The sequence below is a fragment of the Bombus flavifrons genome, chromosome 12 (assembly GCF_040668555.2).
Source record: "Bombus flavifrons isolate JBK064 chromosome 12, iyBomFlav1_principal, whole genome shotgun sequence".
Lineage (NCBI taxonomy): Eukaryota > Metazoa > Arthropoda > Insecta > Hymenoptera > Apidae > Bombus > Bombus flavifrons.
The window spans coordinates 10,317,053-10,339,353 of NC_138453.1; the positions used below are offsets into that span (position 1 = coordinate 10,317,053).

Below are 22,301 nucleotides of genomic sequence, written 5' to 3' on the forward strand. Positions count from 1 at the left end.
CCAGTAATTTACACCGCGCGATTCGTCCGTTCGCTCGTAATATACAAAAGCAATCCGTAGGATGAAAAGTTTCCACGTATTGGTGTGGCCGTGGTCGTCGAAGCGAGAGCTTCGACACGTGGTCTTAAATCGCGGAGATACGACGACGCCCGGTGAAGCGAGTCGATGTGGGGAGTAAAGATCGTGGAGTCGCGAACTTGCTATACACGCACGAATGCGCGCATCGTGGTTTTTCAATCGGGTTTCGGCGTATCCTTTAATTCGTCGCTCGAGGATAACACCCCTTCCTACTCTTCACCATGGTCGTCCGGCCGTGTGCTCGCTCGTACGTGCATCTACGCACACGCGAGCGAGCCACGTTTCTGCATTTGCATTCCCGACGCAAGAGCTGCGCGCACGCCGCCAAGACAGGAGGCATCGAATGTTTAATTCAAGATACGTGAGAGTGTCGAGCCCGAGCGAGAGACTGGGAGAGAGAAAGAAGGAGAGCACGGAAGAACAAGACTGCTGCACCGACAGAGAGAGAGAGAGAGAGAGAGAAACTCTGCGGTATAGGGGTAAGGGCGAAGAGCTACAGAAGTTGCGTGCGTATAAGCGAGTCTTAGAGAGTGTGAGAGAGAGAGAGAGAGAGAGAGAGAGAGAGTGCGAGTGAGAGCAAGAGGGAGGCGAGCAAGGAAAGGGAATGGGAAGGAAAGAGAACCGAAAGCGTAGGGTAGCAATTGATGGGACAGGGTGGCGCGTTTGTTGAGCTAATTACTGTAAGGCGAGGCGCTTACGCGCGCCGCTACATACAAACGGCATTAAAGGTGGTGGCCATCAATCCCCGTGGGTCCCCTTTTCCAGTCCTGGCAACTCGCCTCCTCCTATCCTCCGTCGTCTTCCCTACGCGCGGTGTCTCTCTGTCTCCGGCAACGTCCTTCTCGCAAGCCACGCGGCCCTTCCACGCGATACGGGATTCGTGGTATTAATTGGCGCGATCCTCCGTCCTGGCGATCGTTTCGAAATTTCACGGCTGAAAGAGAAGAACCGACGACCGGTTGTCCGCTGGAAGAAGGAACGGCCGTCGAAAGGAGCGCGGGTGTCGAAACGCTCGACGACCGGGGGCGTTCGGTCATCGAGGTTCGCCAAAGCACAACACGAGGAGTAGGTACCTGCTATGAGAGTCTTGGTGCGACGGTGTGACGCGACATAAATAATCGCAGCCGATAATTAAGATGGCGTTTCGGCGCTTGTGCGTGTACGGGCCGACACCCGCTGTCTCTTCGCGACGTGGCATCGAGCTCACGCGTGTAGACACGCGAGGCCGTGTCCGAGCCATCCAGGGAAAATATATCGTCCGCCCTCGGCCCATTCCGCCTCGATCCTCCACACTCGCTCCGTTCGTCGTTTCGCGGGATAGAATGCCAGCGAATCCTCGCGAACTCTGGGACACCGAATATCGTAACGGGTAAGGGTCCTCTCTTCTCTCTCGGTTCTTTCTTTAGGAACGAACAAAAAAAAAGGGGAACGAGGGGAGAAAGGAAGACGATGAGAAAACAGAAGGAGAGAAGAGGAGAAGAGGAGAGGCAAGGCGAGACCGTCGAGTGCCGTATGCGAGAGCTCTGCTGTCACGGTAGAAAGTATTGCGTGGATTCATCTGGATAAACCTTGGTACGATCAATCACCTCGCGATTAACCGAACTGCCTACGAAATTGAACTCGAACAGCGTAATTTATAGCGCTTTTTTCGGGATAAGATAAGACGTGGCGGCTGGTGACACGGCCGCTCTACACCGACAAAATCTGCTCGCTTTTAGAACGCGGAGAAGCCGCTTTCGACGAACTGACCGACCAATCACGGCCACGGCCAATCACGATTAATCACCAGGATCGTTCGATGACTATCGGCATCCATAAAGTCGCAGCTAACGCAGCTAACCGTTGAAGGTTATTAACTGTCTAAATAAATGACGCGGTGAAGCGACATCGCGAGGGGAATCTCTGGCTGGCAGTGACATAAGTTGCCGAGTGTAATTAGGGGAATAAAGTCCGCGGAATTTCGCGAGCCACGCTGCCCGGCTAAGATCGTAAAGAGGACGAGTGTTCTGGCGTAACCCGAGGCCCGCAGACTCGTTGCGAGAAGGGGCTGCTGCTGCAGAAACGACGAGGACGCGTTGGGGAATGAAGGTGGGGGGCGTCTCGGTGCCGACGTCGTCGTGCCAACCCCACGGGGCGCCAGGCTCGTTATATCTTCATTAAGCGGTGTACCTAACCATCCTGTCGCGACTTCTTAGCACTTTGCAGTTCACACTAATTTCGCGTTACTTTTTCTTTCTACGTATCGGTTTCCTTGTTCCCCGTGATAAACTCGCTATAAAGATTCTCAAAAGACAGCCACGCAGACCTCGTACATTCCCTTTTCGCGCTAGTTTTTACGATTCTTTGCCCGCGTAGACTCGATTCCTTACGGGTCTCTTTATATCTGCTAGCTTTTCGAACATCGAACGGAACGTTAGTCGTTAGCCGCGAACGGTGGACGAGAAGAGCGACGCAGCTTAAAGACTCGCGAGAACGAACTCGCAGCGTGTACTAAGTTTCCAAAGATTAACTCAAAGTTACGTGACCGAGTAAACGACACTCTGGCTAATGCCATACTCGCTTAAAGCAGAATATATATGTACGTACGTTCCGAAATTTGTAGGGGAGGCCGTTATAAGGACACCGCGTGTACCCTGTCAGAGTTATACTCGGACAGAAATAAAGTTAATACGCGTATAAATCGCCTCTGCATTAGCCGTAGGTTTACCAATAGCTGTAACGCGAATCGTGCCGCGATCACACGGTGGTTTCGATAATCTCTGGTTCGGTTGTTGAATCGATTTAGACGCGGGTCTCGCGGCGAGAGAAGCGGCGCGAGTTTCGCAAGATTTAAGCGCGATCCTTTGTCCGAAGAGTAACGCCCGCGAATTTCGTGCTCGTGTGTCGGAGTAGACCGTAGGATCGCCATCGGCAAGGAAATTCCAAGTCCCCGAATCGCCGTAAGATCGGGACACGTCGTTATGGGTCCGCGCGCTCTTTCCTCTTCTCCTTGTCCACCCCGGGCCTCTCCCTCACGGTTTGTGTTTCTCAAGCAGGGGACAGAGGCAGCAGAGCAGCATCGGCATCGGCATCAGCATCGGCATCGGCATCGGCATCGGCATCGGTATCGGGGCGGAGGGCCCGGTCCACGGGCAGAAGGAGGACGCGGTCGTAAATATTCGGGCGCCAAATAATGCCGGTTCCGAGCGAGAGCAAGCGACCACGACTGCTGCTCGACCCGTAATGAAGGACATCCTCGTTAATTAGTCAATAAATTATCCTTCGCGCTCACGACGCCCGTGCTCTCTCTCCTCTCTCCGTCTTTCCAGCTCGGTCTCGTCCTTTTTGCCCAGGAGAACTCAAGGGCCGCATACTTTACGACACCTATCTCGCGCGACAGCACGATGCATTTCTCACAATCAGGACCCTCGAAGACGGAAACGCGTCTTGTAAGACGATCCACGAGGTGGTCCGTCGCTGGCTTTCAGCCACGATGAATTTTTCAACGACCGTTTCGTCTCGTTTCGTTCCATTCCCTTCTCTCTCCTTCCCTCTCCCTCTTTCTCTCTCTTTCGTACACCTCGGTACTTTCATCCGCTCTTGTCCGCGTTCCCGATATCGTGTAAAGCAAAGACGTGAAACAGTACGATTAGTCGCGAGGGACCAACGCGCGCCAACCGTTCCTCGTAAATTCCTTCGTCACGTTTGTCTTTATTTCTAATGAACGATGGAACGGTATACGTCTACTTCGGTTACACGAGTATGACGAAGCGAAACGCAATACAATGACGACAACTCGCAAACTTACGTACTTGCTGCATACGGGCGCGTCGAGGAATCCGAGAAATCAGCAGGTGGACTCGAGCGATTCTCGTAATATCTCGACGCTAGGGACATAAAGATTCGGTCGTGTACGCGTCCAAAGTACGTACCGTGCCACGTGACCGTACATCACTTTAACTATTTCCTGGCACGGTACAGGCCTACCGGTTCGCACGATCACGAACAACGAGAAGCAACGCCGATACCACCAACGTCCTGTGCGCTATGTTCGCGGGATATATATTCGAACGACGGTTGCGACGCTTTTAATTTGACTCGTCGCAGTCTCGTCGAACCTTAAAAATCCCGACCACGTAATCGTTCGCGTGGTTAGGAGTTGGAAAAGCGTCGCTGTGCACATCCAAGAGATGCGCGCGAAGCTCTTTCGCGAAATTCGTCTGGAACGGCTCCGGGTTGTCTTCTTGGCAAACGTCGCATTCGTAGATCGTCTTGCCCGGATGCAAGTTCGTGGACAACACGTGTTTCCTCAGGTTTTCCTGCAACAAACACCATTACTATCAGCCTTGTTATTATTCAGAGGTATATAACTCTTTGCTGTACGATTCGATTACGAGTAGTTTGTAGGTGACAATACTCTTTTAGTATCGTAACTGAAGGAAGATCGCGAGCTTTATCGTTTATTAAATTGATCAGTGATAGTGCAGCGAGCTTTTTGATGCAGAAAATTACGATTTCTTCTCAATGACACTGACGCGTTTAATCCAAGAAGGGACGGTATTTCAGGATAACGCGATAACAAAGTGACAAGGTATATAATAATTAAACTTCATCAGTTCGTTCCGTGAATAGAAACAAGAAAAGAAATTGCGTTTGCGAACGCTTTGTAAAAGACTTGTAAGAGACATATGAAACCTAAAGACAATCGACGAATACTATGATGAAAGATGGTTTGATCGGGGAGGTTGCAACGTTTGGCCCGCGAGATCGTCGCATCTTACGCTATTGATAGATAGTATATCGTGGAAGAATTGATTCGAGACAAGAACTGATACAAAGTATTCGACGATGAGAAGCAAAATAAGCATCAAATTCGCAGAGTGACGCAAACATCTAACTCGAATTGATCAGTTTCCGCATTTCTTGCGTAACCTTTTTACACTTACGTTTGCATAATGTTTCTTTCCTGTTTCTACTCACAAAGCAAACTACCGAAATTCGATCGTTTAAAACCTCCTTCGACCAACGGACGAACATCTGTCCGTGTTATCCACTGAAAACTACAATCAGTATCTTATTTGGCACATATCGTAGTTTCCCTATATCGCGTGTCTTATGGTCGTATGCATCTTAAATTTCCCACGAAAGCGCAGATGCTTTTCGTAGCCACTGCATAATGCAACGAGGATCTAAAAGACGCGTGAAACTGAAAACTAGCGAAACTAGATCGCAACAAATCGAACCGAAGATGCACACAGAGTGCAAAGGAAGAGGCAAAGCAAAACGATGAATCGCTTCACCGGACGTCACCGTAGCGGGAAAGATTGGCGCGGGATTAAACGGCGTGGTCGGATAGGTGAACAGCAGCGTGAACACGCGCGACATTCGGGAAGTCGAGGACGTTGGAGATGGAGTGAGAGTCTGGATTCGGTGTCGAGGAACGTTCAGGACGATCTTTCGCTGGTATCGGTCGACGGTGAATACCTGCGACCAGAATCGGTCTGCCGCAAACCGGACGCGTTCATTGGCTATGCCATGGAGCATTTAAAGGCGCTTTACCCTCTCGAGCTAAGTAGCTGGCCGTAGTCGTAAACATCTTCCTACCAGGCGGGCTTATACGAGCCGTTGATGGCAACGGCAACATCAAATTTAATTTCCCATAAGTAAATCTTTCTGCACGAGCAGCGCTCCGTGACGGTCTCTCGGATAAAGACCCGTTCACACCGTCATGGGCGGTCGTGCACCTCCGCGCGAAACGCTTTCTACAAGCCCGCGGAAAGTGTGCGCCGTCACGCAAATCGCTAGTATACGCTTTTCATTAATCCGATCGATTCCGATTCCTTCGGATATAATTTTCTGTTGCATCGAGACCGTACACGCTCGTCTGTATGTTACCGGCCGTAGAATACCCCGTTTTACGAGGCTTCGTTCTAGGATTTCAAATCGCCGCGCTTTATCTTCCTTCTTCTTTATTTCTTTCGGGATTCCAGCCGGTTCGGGGTCATATTAATTTCCTTCTACCTGTAGACTACTGTATCGTAACTCGAACGTAAATGTTTCTCCTAACGTATGTATATATGTATATATACGTATATACGTAGACATATACATAACGCATATATATTTATACGTATGTAATACTTCTATGGGAATTATCGAATATACAGGAAGGAAGAGAGAGAAAAAGAAACGTTCGATATTCTGTTGGCCGGCCGCTGACCGAGGAGGATTGTAAAATTGTAAGCGCAAACTGCCGGGATCTTTAACCCAGATCAAGATTTTATCGATGAGATATCCAATGGATGCGCGTTTCCACTTTTTACTCGATAACTAATAAATTCCGGCCAACGTTTATCCCGTTGCGTATCCGAGCCCGTCCGAAACCATCCCTTCAGGTAAATTTCCACCCAAGATACCGAATAAATCGATCGTATCGCTTCCATTCGATCGCCTACCACAAACGCTCGATCGCTGGGAATTATTAAATCTTTATTATTTCGACTCGCCATTACTTACCGTGGGGCGGGGGCCAAGTCGGCAAGAAAATTGAAGAGGCAGATAAAAAACGATGGCAGTTGGGAGGAGATGAGAGGAGATGCGTGGAAACGCGTAGCGAATCCTAAACCAACCAATGCCTTCGAGAATTATCATTAACGCTACCACCGCGTTGTTAGGCAGAGCTACAGTACCTCGGACAAGGCGAAATCTAATTTTTCCTAATGATATCACGAATTAAGCGAAAAAAGAACACAGCGATTAAAAATTCACTTGCCGTTCTTCTCGCGATTGCTTCTTTTTTCCTTCGTCTATCCGAGTAACAATTTCGTTCGTGTTTTCTTCAAATAGTTGAAATTAATATTATTATTAATTTCGTATAAAACCCATCGAATCGAGAAGCGTCTCGTTCGATCCATTTGTTTACTTCACAAGATAGAACATCTTTCACTGTCGATCGAAAAGGGTTAAAGTATCGATCTGCTTCGTTTCTTCCGTACGGACGAATCACTTGCTGACGAAGATTTTCTATAATCCCAATTAAAAGTCGATAAACGCCATCTAACTCCGGTCACGTCGTTGATACGACCGATTAAAAAACGAAAGAGCCATAGATAAAAGAATCGTTGTATCGAAGGAGATGGAGTATCCTGGTGACGAGTTAACTCGTTCTTCCGCGGTTAACAGCTTGAAATCTCAGCAAATAAACATCGTACTCGATATCGTTCGCGAGCTAAATCGATTCTTACATCCTCGTCCCGATTTTTCATCTCGTGCCTGACGTACGAACTCGAATCCGATCGGGTACGAATTTAATCGTTCGTTCGATTGCCGATCGTAATCGTAATATTACGATACCGGCGAAACGGCCGACCGATCGTATCCCCGGAAGAACGAAAACGAGCAAAACGAGCCCAGAAGCTGCCACGTCTTCCGTACAGTTACATACGACTCGATACAATTCAGAAGTGCCTACCTGCTGTATCATTATCGATGCAAGACGTACACCGTTCGCAATTCTCCGTGCCGCGAGATTACCTTGGCTCAAGTTATCCCAGGCTGAGAGCCACTGGAATGAGTTTATGTCGCTATCAAAGAGACACGGAGCCCTCGTATGCGAGTCGCATCCTAACTAAAGCTTCAAAGGGCATTAGCATACCGGCCGCTCGGTATGACTGGGCCGTGCGTGTGTGGGCATCCAGTGAGCACAATTAACTCGTTATCTTATCGCGCCTCGGTGGCGGCAGAGGCGGCGGCATGGTCCAAACGTTAAGGTGTACTTTGCTTAATTTACGCCGCAGAGTCACCGCGGCTACAAAAATTGAACTGCGAGTCAACCTTTCTACCGTGTACAGCCGTAACAGTTCGCAATACGAGACCGATCTTTCCGTTTCGATTCGACCCGCGTTCGAAAGGGGTTGTCGCAGCAAGGATGCAGCTGCAACGAGTAACTGTAAAATCTGAGATTTCATATTGCAAACGTTATTCGAGCCGATCGGAAGTCGCATCGATCGAGTCGGCAAATTGAAAAATACGAGAGGACGATGATATCGCGAACGTTGTTTCGTAGATCTACTTTCAAGTTTACCATTGCTCGTGTGCTTTTTTTTTTCGTATCGCGACAAGTGAATTTATGGAAGTAAATCGTATGGAATTAAGAAATTAATTGAAAGTGCAGTTTGGCCAGTTTGGCTACCGAAAGGCTGATTTATGAGTCGATATGGAACATATTTGCTTGTTACTTTCCATCGATATTACACCGTACCAATGCCCCATGACTTTCTTCTTTAGACTAATTGTTGCATTTATAAAAGCTAGCCTATGACCGCGGAACAACTAATTCTCATTCCGATTTACGTCTCCTACGATTTTTCGAATTTCAGAGCTACATCTTACGAATGGATACATTTCGCAAAAAGTATATCGTATACGTGGACTTTCATTACGTTTCGTCCAATTTTCTGCTCTACGATACTTTCAGTTTAATCACGTGGCTTTATTTACCTCGATTAACTCGACACGATGCTCGCAGTATAGATCCTTAGCAACTGGTTCGACTTACCAAGTTGTTGCTGGCGTACGGACAATGACGACACTTGTATGGCTTTGTGCCCGTGTGGAGACGCACGTGCCGCTGCAAATGAGAAGCGAGCTTCGTTTTAAAAGCGCAACCACTGTAGGGACATGCGCGAAGTTCTGATTTCGCCGCGTTCCCTGCTTCTTCGTGCCGAGTGCAGTGTCTGCAACAAAGAATTCGCAAGTCATGTTTACACGACCCACTCTTGGTTACACATTCCAGCTTATCGACTTTGACGAACTCCACTACGCTACTTAGCGTACTAAAATTTACGTCTAGAGCTACGATCGAATCTGCATGTAAATTTAAATCTGAATGTACATGCGAATTTGTTTGATCTTAAACGCGAACGCGAGACGATCAATGGGAGCTGGTTGGCATTCGGTATTCGAAACGTAGTTTATCGGTAGTCGACTTTTTCTCTCGTGTCTCGCGTTCCATCAGAGCAGAGGGTAAGAAGGAAGGACACGCAGTTGGAAAAAAACGCGGTACCATCGACGAGTTCATCGTCGTATCAGGGCCGGTGATTATGAACGATGCGATATGCGTGCGCGATATTGCGAGGGAGCCATTGGCCATGGTTACGTGTATATCAGGTTCGAAATGCGTGACACGTTTAATTAAAATCCTCTGTGATTTACTCCGCCGCACAGAGCGAGGCCGAAAGAGAGGGAGAAAGATCGGCGCTGGGAGAAAGAGGGAAAGGTGACAGTACAGGACAGCGACGAAAAAAGAGAACGAAAGGAAAACGTGGAAAGGGGAAGAACAGGGTATGGAAAGAGCGAAAGAGAGGGAGAGCAGGACGCAGCTAGAGAGACGAGAGTTTAGGGGGAGGTAGAGCGTAGAGAACGCGGAGGTGGGAGAGAAAGAGAGACCCGTGACACTCTGTGGCTGCGTTGAGTTCGACTCACGTAGTAAGTACTCAATTCGCGATGAAATATCGCGCCGACCATCGCCATGCGGACGATCATAACGGGTTGCCCGCACTTGGCCGACTGCTGCACGCAACTTCCGCTTTCGCCGCTCTTTCCCTCTCTCTCTCTCTCTCTCTCTTTCTCTCTTTCGTTTCGCTTTTCGCCCCTTTCGTTTCTCTCTTCGTACTCTCTGTTTCCTCCCCTTTTTCCTCTCTGGCCATTCGTTTGGCAAAAGAGAAAAAGCGCAAAACAGTTGAAATGAACAACGAATCAAACGAGATGAAATTTATTAGAGGTCTTCCCCGATACAATGTCCTTAATAAGACTTAATTTAAATCGAATCGCTGGCGTTCGTGCGTAATCTACGAGGCGCACGCATCGCATATTTCCCGGTATTAGTGTCCAACCACCTGTCTGCTCGGACAACTAAGAATCAATCGATTAATCCGATTAAAACGCGCGTACGTAGGATACCGGCGTACGTTCGTCGAATAATTAGCGTTTCGCTCTGCCGCGCCCCTTTCGCTCGCTTTCCCTCGAATCTTTTCAGTTATCAGAGAATTTGTTCGATTCGAAGAAGATACGAAGCGATCGTCGTTGATACGCCTGACCTGCGGCCCGAACGTTGTACCAAAGATTCTGTTAACGCTTTCAATTTTTCATTATCGGAAAATTTATTCAATTTGAAAGAAACAGGCAGGAATCGTTACTGATCTATGCCCGATCTTTCGTCCGAACTTTGCGGCAAAAGTTTTCCCAAACGAAACATTGAAATACGCAAAGTTTCAGCTGAATTTAAGGTGAGTTCGAGAGAGAAAAAATTCGAGCACCGCGGCAGAGTTCGATTATATCATCGGATCTAAACATAGTCGCAGGATGTGTCGTAAGTTTCCTTGTAGTTTCAATTATAAAATAAATACGATGCATCAGCGCGAATGGAAAATTGCAAGGAAAAGAGGAGAGGTGCGCCAGGAAACGTGTACGGACTTGCAGTATAGATAAAATAAATTGTATCGATAATATTGGACGATAATATATTCGAGATTCCTGGATCGTGTGGCGACCGAGGGATCACGTGCGCGTACCAAGTGGCGCGTCTTCGGGCTCAAAGTACTACTACGCCCATAGCAATTAATTTTCTACTTCCGCAAAGACATCGATCACGCGTCGTACATACGCGATCCACGAGCACGATGAACAAGACGGAGGTTTGCATCATTCCCAGCGGGAATCTTGATTATAATTAATGCTGAATCCGACGTCGAATATTAACGAACGAATTTCTGCGTTTCGTTGCTTGTCTCATTTATTCCGCGATTCCCTTTATTCCACCGAATAAAGTAACACGAACGTACGGGAAGCGTACACGGTCGATGTACAAAATACGTATGCTTGGTCGATAAGAAAATTCGCATCGCTTTTCTCATTGCACTTATTCCACCTATTGCATCAACCTGGTTAATTCGGAATTAACGCTACAAGCACGAAGAATACAATTTGCCGCGAAACAGTTTTCTAAGATGAGAATTTTCTGTAAGGAGGCAAAAGCGTGAATTGGCTGTTTGGAATTTCTTGTCGATGAGATACGATAACGATTACAGGAATTTGTACGTACCGGCGTAGCTGAGTTTTCGTTTTGGCCGCGTAAGAACAATCGGAGCACTTGTATCGTCTATTAGACGGCGTGCTGTCGTGTACCAAGGTTCTGTGCGATCTCAATTCGGAGGCTGTTCGGAGCACCGTTGGACAGCCCGGAAGTCCGCACTTGTACTTTTTCCCAGCGTGGCGCAGCATATGCTGTCGCAGCGAGTGCCTGAAAGAAAAGAGAAATGGTTGTTGGAAGCGAAACCATTCGTATACGGGTGTTTAGCGTGTTCTAAAAATATTTCGCCGTAGAATTCGTATAATTTTTCGAATACCGAGAGTGGAACGATTGGCGGACACGACGACGCGCGGAATAATGATTTCGCGACTTAAAGGGACACGTTTTCGTTAAATTCAACGCGTAATAAGACAGCACAATGGCCCAACGAATGCATGGTACGCGTGTGACCATCGGCTGTTCGCACGCCATACGATCCGATCGCAGCTGTTGCATCCTATATCAACCTGCCGGCGAGCGCACACAAGAGCTGCACTTTAAATAGTTTCTGTCAAGAGGTGACGATCTATACGGTTACTGAACTTATACAACCAGATAGTCGAGCAACTCGACGAGTTCGCGTTCCTACTCTAGTTTCGCTACCGACATTGCCTCCTTCCTCGTTTCTTTTCCGATGCGACAGTTACTCTTGGCGAATGGTCGACTGGAAATGTTGCACGGGTCCGTGCCATCCGTGTAAATGCGAAAACCGCGAACCAGGTAGCGACTTGGCGAATAGAAGAGGGGACGAATGAACGGCAGGAAAACGACAGAGAAGGCACGGGTAATACCGGCATTCCTCGGGACGTATAAAACTAAGCGAAAGCTCGTCGATGTTATCGAAATCGGCAGCAAATTTCCGAACGTGGTAGCCACGATCTTCGCGTACGTATCTCTCGGTGCTGTATCGAGATCTTTGCGAACGAACGTGGTCACCGGTGCAGGGAAACCTACCGCGGTAACAGAACGAAGGACACGGATTTTTCGAGATGGCAGCTCGACGATACCGGCAGCGGGCTCTCCGCGAGCGCGCAACAGAACGAACGCAGTGCCAGGATCCGAACGTGGACGAAGGACAGGCGGATCGAAGAAGAAAATCAAAGAAAAAGGGACGCGCAGGAGGACAGAGATTCGAAGCGGACGAAAGAAAGAAAGGGACAGAGACGAAGAACGGCAGAAGCAGAAGAGAGGCTACGAGATCTGGGCCGTCCTAGAGGGAGTCCCGGCCTACCCAATTGGCTACGCAAGTGTAACGGCAACTTTTACAATGTCAGGATATACACGCCCTCGCACGAGCTTAGGACGTACCTTCTCTTACACCTGCACTCGAATAGTCTTTGCAAGTACGTTCCCGTGTCACCCGTTGCACCAACCTCTGCACCCACTCGCCAAGCTACGCTTCTTCTTCGCCTCTTGTTTCCTTCGCGACCCCTGTCCGTCCTCTTCGCGCGACTTTTTTACCAGGCTCGTACTGCCGGTCAAGGACAAGTCGTATTCGAGCAGATCGGCCGGAAAGCCTACCGCTACGGCAGCCAATCGTCGAAACAAATTGACCGATCCTTCGACAACGAACACACGCGACGTATCCTTCGTGCTATAGAAAGGATATAGCTATGATCGATTTATACGAAACTACTCGTACGCGTTATGCAAGACAACTCTTTATTCGCAAACACTTTTCGCTCGAATTTACGTTAACAGATTCTGTTTTTCTTTCTTTCTTTCTTTGTTTTTTTCACATGGAAGGAAATGGAAGCGGCTATGGAAGGAAATTAAGGAACGCAAGGATTCGCTCGATATTCTTGTCGTCGTTTTTTCTGCCGCCGAGACTCTGGAATTTTATGACATTCGAAGACGTCCAAGCGTTTACAACATTACGACAAATTATTGCCTGGTCCTTAATGGGTTAACCTGTTAACCGAGTTTTCCTTTAACTAGAAACTTTTATAATCAGGAATTGAAAGTTAATAAAAGCATAATTTATTTCCAGTATAAACTTTCTACCGTATAGTAATTGCTGCATTTGTAAAAATTAATTTGCCGCTGCGAAACAACTAGTTTCCGAGTTCTGCTCGAACGCCTTGTCTCTTTTTATGTCTTTTCAAGTTTCTGTTTCGGTGATCGAAACCCGCGCATTTTCAAGCTTCGCCAATTTTACGACTATCGTATTATCCCTGCCAAGAGTGCCATTTACTTTCCAGTGTACTTTGTTGCCATATCGAAAGTCATCGTTCCACTAACTTCGCGAAAAATCGTCATGTTAATAAGATACTACATTTTACGCCGAATTTATAAACTTAACGCGTACGACTATCCGCTGCGCATAGATTGCCTTTAGTTTCGACGATTATTTCAGTCGCAAGCGTCTAGCTATTAGTATTTGGTAGAAATTAAATACCTTTATCGCTTTTATTTCCCAGTTATTTCGTTACGATTGCGATCTCTCGTTCGCACCGTGTGTCTTAGAAAATTTGCTAGATGCTGATAAATGCAATAAACGAGCGGCAGTGGGTTTTCTCAAAAATGTGTTGATACACCTTGCATCGTTAGTCGTCTTCCTTCGTAAAAGGATGTAACGCAACACTGCCATTAATAAATTTAGGAAACATTTATGTACATAATAATAAGCTTCTAGGTAAAAAAGATATCGATATAGCGCATTATATGCATCTGTGTTTTCTCACGGTTGCTAAACATAGCGAGGAGAAACAGCGGAGGAGAGTAACCTCGGTCGTTGAGCAATACTCGAAACGTATTATAGACGTCTAGACGATCGTCACGCGTAGGATTGGCGAAGAAAGTGCAAACTCCCGCCGCGAAATCGTCGATCAACGTATTTATCGCGCTTTCGATTCGGATTCGCGGAGGAGTGGAAGGGTAATTCGAACAAAAGGTAAAAATTTGTCGGGACGAAGCGAACGCCGAGACGGCGTCGAGGAACGCGTCGCCTCGGTGAATTATAGCGTTGGGAAATCTCGTGTTGCCGGCCCATTCCGGGGGATTGGAATTCCGATAGAACAATATTAATATGGTGGTCGACAAAAGCGCGTCTCGCGGCAACGACATTGACGAAAGAGGGACGGAGGAGGTTAAAATACGAGGGAAAGAGAGAGGAGACACGTTCTCGGCGTGTGTTTCGGTGGAATGTCGCAGGCGTGACAAGAGGCCGTTAAGAAGAGTCTCGGTCCGATTGGGTAAGCGGATGCGGTCACTCCGGATGATTTAGCGCGACGTCCACCGTCATCTCGTGAAATATGCGCCGGTCCGGCTCGAGGTCATTTAAAAGTCTAATCCGCGGCGGTACGATCGTCGTTATATTCGTCAATAACGGCGGCGATACGTTGCCTCGAGTACTCGCGAACCCAAAGAACGCGCACGGACGTCGCGACCGCCATCATATCCTTCTCGTCTCTGGCGAATCGATCGATGGACGTAAATCGCGTACGCGACGATAGCCGTTCGATGATACGTAGAGTAGAAGGAGCAACGAGTTGCAATTTTCAAGGCAAGATTGGCAAAAAACTGGAACTCTTTGGTTTAAGGGAGACGACGAGCTAGTTGGCAGAGAAAGGTGCAACAGTCGGATCGAGTGGAGTCGATCACAGAACGAGGCAAGTATTCGCGTTCGTTCACGAAGCTAAAGTCAGACAGGATATAGCGACGTACAGGTTAATATAGCCTCGATCGTTCTGGGATGGGAATGGCGGAGCCAGCGCGGCGATCGTGTACTATCCGAGAGGAGGGAAGCGGATGAGAGCGAGCGAGCACGGGCATTAATTAAAAAGGTTGCGCATTAAAATGATTTGTTTTAATTGGCTGAACGCGCTGAGGTATTTATGGCCTCGCGGTCCTTCGCTCGGTCTGTCGGTCTGCGGCCTCTACAACGAACGTCGACTCGGACTCGACTTCTTCTTCTGCCTCTCCTTCTCTTCCTCCTCCCCGATTCCCCTTCCCCGATGCTTTCTCGGCTCGTTTTCTCTTCGCCTTCCTCGCCTTTCTCGCCTTCCTCGCCTTCCACGTCCTCCACGCCTTCCTCGCCTTCCTCACCGACAGTCTTTCCTGCCGTGCCAAGTCCTTCGCGGCCTAGTCCCCTCCGCCCCTGACCTCTTCGATTATCTCGAAATCGGACGATCGTTCATTCCGACTAGCCACGAGAGCTAAAAGCCGATTCTCTTCTGGCGTACAGCAGAACCGAGGGCGATTCATAAATATCGAGCCACGACAAGTGGATCTTTATTACCAGGAATGATTTACGCGCGACTTGGCCGAGCTCTTTCTTCGACTCTGTCACCGACGCGACATATCTACGAGGCTAGCCTGCCCCCATCCTCCAAACTAGCAAGTCGCTTCTTTCCGTAATTTAACAACGTTTCCCTTTTCTTCCACTCTCTCTCTCTCTCTCTCCCTTTTTCTTTTCTCTCTGTAGCTCTTCCTCTACCGGTTCGCCTGGCTCGTTTCGGTTAGACAACGAGATGGTCCTCGGTTTCGTTCAACTACGTACGAGACACGCGAACCTGACGAACCGCGAATCGCGAAGAGAGCCGAGCGTGGAAGAGGAAAACTCGCCGCGATATCAAGCGAAGCGGCCGAACGAAGAAACGAACGGTTAAAAGGTAAATACTCGCAGAGCCTACGGCTCGCTGGAGAGTCGAGGCTGCCGCGGTGGGTGGAATCAACGTTTCCAGCGGACGATGGCTAAGGTGGGATCGTGATGGGCCGTGATGGTGGTGTGGCCGTGGAACGATGCCGAAGAGGAGGCAGGACCAAAGTGAACCGAAGGTGATGCATGGCCGACGGTTTCTACGGCGGGGCCGCAGACGAAGAAATAAAGAATAAGAAGAATATCCGCTTCGTCGGGTCCAGAGCCGGCCCCCTGGAGCAAACGCTGTCATAACTCAATCCCACCTTCGTCCGTTCGTACGTCCGTACGTCTGTCCCGTACCGTTGCAGGTTGCACCTGCGTTCGTCTCGCTCTTTCTCCGACTTCTCTGCTTACATCGAGTCCTCTCTTTTCATCTCTATCCGTCTTTCTCGGGGCTCGATCTTGATCATGGCCAAGTATACCCTCTCGATGTAAAGTCATCGGGAGATCTTCTTCCTCGCTCAGGTTAGATTCCATCCGTGATTTTCGTGCCAGCTGTGTGACTTTTTCGTGTTCGCGATGGATCGACCGGTGGGTACGTCCCACGGAAGATACGCGGCACGCACCGTTCGCGTCCAAACACCATAGCGTCGATAAGACGAACGCCAGTTCAGGCGAGATTTCCTACGAGCATCCGCGTTCGGGTGCTTTTCGTTGGACGCGACGTTCGAAGATTTCCGCCAGATGCTTCGTCATGATCGGATTTTACCGATGTTTCTGCATCCGTGGCAAGTTTAAAGGGAAAAAATCTAACGTGCGAAAGTACATAGAATATTCAAAGTGGAGCAGTCGTCGTGATCTTTAGTAGACGAAAGGAATTTCTATCTACGTTCTATTTCTTTTCTTCTATGCGGAAAAATATAGATCCGCGTGAAAGTCGGCGATTTAATTATAACGCATCGAACAGATACGCCTCGAAACGATCGTATTCGAGTCAGATGCGCGCGTATCGCGCTCCAAGAGGAAATCTCATCTTCGTGGAGTCGCCAGACGAAATTCGGCATCCCCGCGCGTACTCTCGATGCTCTGTCACGTCTAAATTCCTCCTCTGTTAGATGCGATTCCGGCAAAACAGCTTTTTGCCGAGCGAACGCGTGCGCACGCAGGACCACCGGCGTATCGCAGTTGTCGTCGACTTAACGTCGATTTCGCTTGAAACGAATTCTGTCCGTCCTCGTTTCGTCAGAGTCAGCAGGATCGAGTCCGGGAACCGGTTTAAGAAGTGATTCACGCGTTATTTAAATGGTATAAATTGGTCGATTCCAAGCGGAGATAAAAGCTCGTAAGACGTATCACGGCTTTAATTATAGATTTCTCAAATTTATGTAAACAAGCAGATAAATCCACGAAGGAACACAGATCGATTCTATCGTGTGTATGTGTGAGTGTGGGTGGGTGGGGGAAGTGATTTGACGGGCCGAGTCGAAAGCCCGAAATAAATCGATCGATCGTGCAGTTTCGATCCTCCGCAACCCTTCGGACGATAAATCTTTCGGAGGAAAGGCCGGTCAAAGCGGGCTCTCGATCGGCGGCGGGCCATCGTTTGGATTTGGCGCGAATGGAAAGCCAAATCGGAACAAACGATCGAACGACCGGAACGTCAGAGGCTCGACCCCGAAAAGCCAGCTTCATTAGCGCGTACGTGACCGCGCGTCAAAATAAGTTCAAATTAACTCGCGAATCCCAATCAAAGGCTGCCCTGCAGGGACAAACAAAACTGGAATTTTGCTTCTGTCGACCGCCAGGGAGTGGTTTGTTGGTCCCGTATTTGGCGCTGATGCTGTAAGTCGGCGAGAATAAAAAAGAAACGACGAGCGAGAGACGAGGAGGTGGCGCGAGGGAGAGATCAGGCAGGCAGAGAGAGAGAGAGAGAGAGAGAGAGAGAGCGGGAAGGGATAGGTTGGAAGGGTAGAAGGGTGGGAGGGAGGGAGGGAGGATGGTAGGAACTGGAAAAGGAAATGGGATAGAGCGAGAGATTCTAGCTGCCGCGTCAGGGAGATTAGGGGATCGTAGGGTTGGTTGTTGCCAGTAGAGCCAACGTGGGCACGGAGCGGAGGGGTGGTTAACGCTTCGCAGCCGAGGCTCAGAATAAACAACAATATTATAACGCGAGCTTAATTGCGCCAGAGGGCTCGGTAACGGGCGCATAAATCGGAGCAGCGAGCGCGCGCGCCCTCCAAACTACCCTCCCCACATCTTCCTCTCTCTTTACCTCCGTCTTCGTCTCTCCGATTCGCCACCCCCTAGAACATGTAGCAGTCTTCCACGAGCCGCTCCCGGAGTAGGATTCATTTACAATAAACATGTCCTCCGCTAATTTCGTCGGTGGAAAAGGAGGAATCTCCGGAACGGAGGAGCGTCTTAACCGTAACGTACGTCGACGTTTCTGCCTTCTCGTTCACCGGAGACGATCATTCGTTAGGGGAAGATCGCGAGTTCTTCGTTATCGAGGATAACCTTACCAGAGATTACGAGCCGAATTTCTACGCGGATATCCGCGTTCTCAGCCATTCGTTACTCTTCCAGCCTTTATGCCAGTCTCGGGCTCGTGGAAAAAATTTTAATTAAATAAAACAACTCGCTGCTCCGGAGAGCGGACCATATTTTTTATTTCGCTTCTGGATTCGCCTTCTTCCCTCGTTACCGCATTACGAGAACGCGCTGAAGCGGCTTTCACGGAGTATTCGTGTTCACCGTACCGCACCGTACTACACCGCACCGCATCGTACAGCACCGCACACCGCGCGCCAAACTTATCGAGAACAGCGACCCGTGGCGTGCTGCGACGCGATACCGAAAAATTTCCCTCGTTAGATCTAGTTGCGATGCTCGTGGTTTCCCAATGTATTCGCACCTTGGCCCGCCGAGTCAACGCCAATGACGATAAAAGCCGAAAAGAACGTCGAACGAAGCGTCGTCGGTGGTGGACAAAAAGAAAGTCCAATGATTCTTTGCTTCGTTTATCGTACCTATATATATATATATAATTTATTTATTTTTTCTTTTTTTGTGTGCGTGAGTGCATGTATTTTACGAATGGGTAGACGCGCGGAGAAGTTAAAAGACGACCGGCCAAACGAGCAAACGAACAGAAGGACGGAGAAGAAAAAACGGTGGATGGAGGCTCGGGGGGATGCGGCGTTTCGAAAAGAGCTTGTAAAGGGATGGAGAGAAAAAGAGAGACAGAGGGGCGGGTTAGGTCTGGGTTAGCGGCCTGCGGCTATATCTACGCGTCCTCGACCGCAGGCCTGTTTTATTTTATGAATCGCAATATTTCACGCGACAACTGGACTCGCGGGGCGGTCACCGCTAAACTGTCTGCATACGGGGGCCGTGCTTACCGCGTGCCACCATACCAAACCATACCACACCGCGTACCATCGCTACCGACCACCATTGCCACCACATAGGAACGAAGAAAACCCATGCTTAACGTACGTACGTTCGTACACAGGCGCGTTCTTGCGACACAATGCGCGCACCGGAGAGACACCTCACTAATACATTTCAATGCGACGAATGCGGTGCAACAGCGTCGTCGCATTGTTCCTCAGGGGGGCATGCAGAAATCTTTCCTCCTCTTTCTTTTCTCTCGCGAGGCCAGCCCGAGCCAGGTCTCCACCGTTTTGCTCTCCGGCAGCGCGGACAATCCCTCGTAGGATTCAGCAGGCCGGATGTTTAAGGGTGCCTACGGGGTGATCCGTAAAGACGACACCGTGCCTCATTAGCAGCGCCAATGGAGGTGAGAGAAAACGATACACTCACGCACACCGTCCAGACAATGGTAGGATAAGAGACGAGAAGGGTTCGCCGCCGATTCTCCATTCTCTTCGCTCTCTTCGGCCCCTCGAAATTTACGATGATCGGAGATTTATGTACCGCTTCAATTCGAACATGCCTCGCGTTCGAATTAACCGTGCGAAGCTTCCTACTCTGTTTTGTCATTATCTCGGATCCAGTAATCCCCTACTTTTTACATTCCCTCTACGATACGACGGCCAATCTATCAGAGTTTCGAATTTCCTTTTCCGTTTCGAATACAACGATTAAGACGATCGTTCGAACGATCGGTATAGCTTTGATCCATTAACCGGAGGCACACCAGTTAATTCGCTATTCGTTTCGTCGGTGTCTTAGACACTACGTTCGTTCTATTCAGAAATCTCCTGTTTCTTCGTTGTCGTCACTCTGCGAAACAAACTTCGTCATTTACACGCGTAAATCAAACTTAACCGAATTAAAATCAACACGGACCAAATGGACGTGTGTCCTCGATCCATTCGAATTCATTCCGCGATTACAAAAGTCGACGTAACGATCGAACGAGCTAATAGCCGTGAAGATGAAAACGCGTCGTTTCTACCCCGCGAAACCAACTACCGTGCGAGAAGCTTTCGTTCGTAAATAGTATCGGGAAAGTGATCCGGTGAAACGTCAACAGGCAGCGAGGTTACGCCAATCTCACCCAGTATGCCTATCTTTACGGCGTTTACCTGACCGGCTACGAAGGAGGTGGACGCGCCATTACTGCTACGGAAGATAAAAGATACGCGCGCGCCACGCCGCGGTCCATATATGTAAATACCTCTGGGGAACTGGCGTACACATCGTCAGGCAGAAACGAGAGGGTTGCCGGTGGGTAGAACGCTGGAAAGGACTGACCAGAGCACGACGAGGAGAAAAGGCCGCGCGGTACGAGAGGCGGAGGGCCCGAGGGTGGAACGAACGAAACGTACGGTCAGTAGCTCGCGTATGTAACATACTATCTTGAATATGCGCATACATCGAGAATTGCCCGCTTATTCCGAGAATTGGTTAGGCGATCGAATGCGCGGGAGCTGCCCGTCTTCTCGTAATTATCTCTCTTCTCTTCTTCCTTCCTTCCTTCCTTCCTTCCTTCCTTCCTTCCTTCCTTCCTTCCTTCTATCCAACCCTTCTTTCCTCCGTTCTTGCCCGTTCGCCGCACCATTCCTCGCTTTCCTTCTTCCTATTCTTCCTTCTTTTAGTTCTTGCAGCCGCTACCCACCTCGTGCTCTTCCATTTTTCGATCTTCTTCTTTTATCTCGTTCCTTACCGGTGTCACGTTCTCGACCGATCCCTCGCAATTTCCTCCGGTATCTCGTAACGAAACACACGTCCAGAACCGAACGAACGACATTGAAAACTTTCGAAATTGAGACCGAGCAAAACGTACGAAACGCTAGCTTCGTATAATCGATGATAACAGTTTGTTGCATCCCCGAGAACCTAGCAAGTTCGTAGAACGCCTCTTGCTAGATTGTCTCCGTTTGCTCGGCAAAACGGAGACAGAGTTTGGATTCGACATTGTCGACAACTGACGCGCAACCGACGCTCGCCTTGCCCTCGATTCTTGGCGTAAATGAAGCCGGAGAAAGTCCTAATCAACGTAGCCCGACTGGAAGTTTTAACAACCTGCGGTCGAAATATGACGCGCGGCTCTAGGTACGCGCCTGCTTTGTGCCTCTGACAGCGGACAATGATCGAGCGGCAAGACACTGTTGCGCAAACTTTCCCGATAGACAAGTCGAATTTACGATGGAACCAGGTCAGTCGGTTAGTCTCGACGTGGAAAAGAATTTTTCACGTTCTTGCAACGAGCACGCCTTATAGAATAAAAAGCAATGCATACGTAACGTCAACGTATACGACGAGATAACGCTCGTCGCCAGATGTGTGACAGAGGATAGTTTCTGAAAAAGTAAAGTTACGTTACAGCAGGTCACTGAGAGCGAACGAACCACGTATTATTCAACGATGTATAAATCCACGAAAATTTTTCTACCAGCTTTCCGCTACGAACAACTCGCTATCTCCAAAGCGTATTCACCTGCCACACCGTATCAATCAATGACTCGCTGTACGATTAAAATGGTTCGTTCTTTTCGTTTCGCACAACCACGAACAGCTATTCTCGTAATACATGGTCCTTCGACTTTCGTTCGAATCCGAAGATCTTAACCGCGATCGAGAGCGTACCGCGAAAACTCGATCGAGCCTGTATCGAAACGCTATGCGTGGACTGCGGAAAAGATCGCGAGGGATATAGTAGGAACGACTATAGGGGTGCCTAATCCCTAGAAATGGCCGGAATCGTGACATTAAGCGAAACCCTTGTCGTTTCGGTCGGAGACGCGGAGACTTCTGACCGACTATTCGGCACGAAGACACGGCTAGGTTTGAGAAGGTAACGCGTGTACGAGACGGGATAGCACGAGTGGCAAGAACGACGAGGACCGAACGGAAGGAACGATCAAGGAGGGAGCGAAAAAGGGACGAGGAAATCGAGCCGGGTGAACGAGCGAGCATACGTGTTAACATTTGCTTTATAGCGATCGCTCGGCCAATGGTTTAATACCAGCATCGACGACGCGCCAGAGAAATGTCTCCGGTTCTGTGTGCGGCGATGTTTAGTCGCGGGAACCTACGAACGCTAACTTTCCTCCATAGTATTCA

At 49.0% G+C, this 22,301-nt stretch overlaps 1 protein-coding gene across 1 annotated transcript in view; it reads right to left on the reverse strand.

Moving 5' to 3' along the window:
* Positions 1 to 4,115: 4,115 nt before the first annotated feature.
* LOC138185838 (zinc finger protein 845) overlaps positions 4,116 to 22,301 on the reverse strand; it is a 35,381-nt gene continuing 17,195 nt past the window's right edge. Inside the window, exons 7-9 of the mRNA XM_069125133.1 lie at positions 11,159 to 11,356; positions 8,615 to 8,792; positions 4,116 to 4,376 (exon numbers count right to left, since the gene is read on the reverse strand). Coding sequence (XP_068981234.1) covers positions 4,146 to 4,376; positions 8,615 to 8,792; positions 11,159 to 11,356 — 607 coding nt within the window. The 3' untranslated portion in view covers positions 4,116 to 4,145. The remainder of the gene's footprint in view (positions 4,377 to 8,614; positions 8,793 to 11,158; positions 11,357 to 22,301) is intronic.